The sequence below is a fragment of the Fulmarus glacialis genome, unplaced genomic scaffold (genome assembly GCF_000690835.1).
Source record: "Fulmarus glacialis isolate BGI_N327 unplaced genomic scaffold, ASM69083v1 scaffold3914, whole genome shotgun sequence".
NCBI lineage: Eukaryota > Metazoa > Chordata > Aves > Procellariiformes > Procellariidae > Fulmarus > Fulmarus glacialis.
The window spans coordinates 51,820-54,284 of record NW_009208502.1 but is presented as its reverse complement, the minus strand read 5'-3'; the positions used below and the strand labels follow the sequence as shown (position 1 = coordinate 54,284).

Sequence of the window (2,465 nt, the reverse complement as noted above, 5' to 3'; positions counted from 1 at the left end):
GACCTTGGCGCCCTTGCCGGCGTGGGCCGGGAGGCAGCCGGGGGCTTTCTAGGCCTCAGCCCCGCGGCGGGGGCAAACAGGGCTGCGTCGAGTCGGGTGGGCGTTGCAGGGCCCCTGGGGCCTCACTGTGGTTTTTTTTCCACCCCAGGAAGATCCTGCCTTGGTCCGCTGGGCCTACGCTAGGACGCAGAACGTCTACCCTACTTTCCGCCCGACACCTAAGACGTCCTTTCTAGGAGCTCTGTTTGCGATAGGTCCTATCCTCTTTTGGGCTGCTGTCTTCAAAGCTGACAGGGTGAGTCCGTTGACAACACTGAACGTCAGTGAACACCAAATTGTAAAATGTAGATCTGCCTGGAAACTTCCTTGGTGGGATCCTCTTGCACCTAAGAATGATTAATTCCATTGAAGTAATGAGGGAAGGAAGGCTGATACTGAGCCTAGTATCTCAAAGCCTCATAACTGGCTGCAAAGTCCTGCTGTGTTAAGAGCCCTGTATCGTACCCTTGGGTATGGCCAGTCACAGGATATTTTGCTATAATAAAGCTCTCTGTAGCACTGACAGTGTAAATTAACCATAAGAGACTATTATTTTCAGCTGCTGACATGCAGTAACTGTGCTTTCTAAAATAAATAAATAGGGAGCTTATGGATGACAGACTTAGCAAGGTCTCTGTGAATTGCTTAACCATTTCCCTAATCTCATGAAGCAAATGGGGAGGAGTACTTATGCTGATTAGAGTGCCTGATCTCAGCTGGATTTTTAAGATTTTGGAAGGTTTATCTTGCTTCTGTTCTAACTCCTGAAAGGTGGGCCTCAGAATCCGAGCAATGGTAGATCATTCTGAAAATACTCAGCTATATACATACATAAGAAAATGCTAGGTGACGGCCAGACACCTAGCTGTTACTACTAGTGAATTTATGGCTACAGTAAAACACTTTTATTTCCCTCTTTTGCACAAAAGTAGCATTTTTAGATCAAGTCATAAACTGGGAAGCACAAACATCAATTAAAATTAATAGAATATTTGTGGGGAATGCTGTTTACTAGGATGAATTGAAAATACAGGTTTTAGGAAACATGCTGAGCATGTTGATATAAATGTTTCTGAGACTTCAGCATCTCTGCAGTATTTTGTCATACTGGTTTTGTTTTGTACGTAAAGCCACAGTTGGGCTTAGCCATCAAGTGCGGCTTAGCATGCGAGTGCTTGGAAATAAACCTGTGTGAGTGAAATCTAGACATACTTGCCTGCGAATATTTAAGCTGAAGTCTTTAATGTAGTCTCCAGGACAATTTGTTTTCCTTTATTCCAGTTCCCTTACTGATGTTTGGGGATTTTTCTTTGTTTTCTGGCAGTATATAAAGCACAATAACTGTTATACTCTTTTCTCTGAGGAGTGTTTGTTGTGCATCTGGGAAAGCAAAAGATAAATTGCCAAGTCTTAAGCAAGTCTTCTGGTTTGATCCAGCAGAAGGAATCTGGGCAATATCTGCAGTGTCTGTGTACTGTAACAATACCTGTCAGAAAGGTACATGATTGCAGAGTGAGATACAAATGGGCTGAAAGTGAATACAGGCACATTTAGGCAAGTTATTAAGAAGTTTCTCCATAATTGGATCTCTAAACTGGATTATTCAGCCAGAAGGAGGAGGCAGAAACTAAATGTATAAATTAACTGTGACGCAACTTGTTTGGTGAAAAATACATCACAGGAATTGGTCTCTGCTGGCCTGTGAGAGTGGATGGATGTGCAGAGAGGTCAATCTGAGCATGTCTTCCATAGCTAGTAGGTGAAGCTAAATGACTTGTTCTTTTTTACTTTATAACCACAACGGCTGTTACCAGAGTTTGTGCTTCTAGAATCATTTAGGTTGGAAAAGACCCTTAAGATCACATGTGGTGCTATCTTCCTATAGTCCATACTGAAATACTAGGACTGCTTTTCCCTCATCCCAGGCTGATTGAAACTTCTTCTCTAATAGGATAATGATGAATGTTCTCTTTCTTCCACAGGATCGTAAAGAGAAGCTTATCCAAGAAGGTAAATACAAGCGACCATTCAGTGTATTTTAAGTTCCTGGAATTGCAGTGCTGTTCATGGGATATAAGTAAAATAAGATGTATTGTGTGCTGATGTTTCTCCTTCATAAGAATAAATCTTAATTGCTCATTGGTTGTCTTGCATCTTTAACAATTATGGGAAGTGCAAAAATGCAGGATCTTTATACCTAACGCAGATAGACACGGAGAGGGTGTCCTGAACTCGGGCAGTGTACTACTTTGGTCTACACACAGGGGCCCCTTTTAAACTGTGGAAGTTGCTGCTCTCAGAGCAGCACAGGCTGAAGTTTAAAATTAGTAGCAGGCTAAAATGTTAAGCGAGCCCAAAGCAATTTCCTAAAGAACTACTGCTTGCGTACTAGGTATTTCTTCCTGGCGTCGGTTTGACTACATATT

General features: G+C 42.4%; 1 protein-coding gene across 1 annotated transcript; it reads left to right on the top strand.

The window, feature by feature from the left end:
- Positions 1–148: 148 nt before the first annotated feature.
- On the top strand, positions 149–2,081 carry NDUFB4 (NADH dehydrogenase (ubiquinone) 1 beta subcomplex, 4, 15kDa; the record flags this gene model as incomplete). Its single annotated transcript, XM_009576495.1, has 2 exons — positions 149–295; positions 2,022–2,081. Coding segments are annotated over 2 exons (207 nt in total), but the record flags the coding sequence as incomplete, so codon positions are not given.
- Between the last annotated feature and the right edge of the window lie 384 nt (positions 2,082–2,465).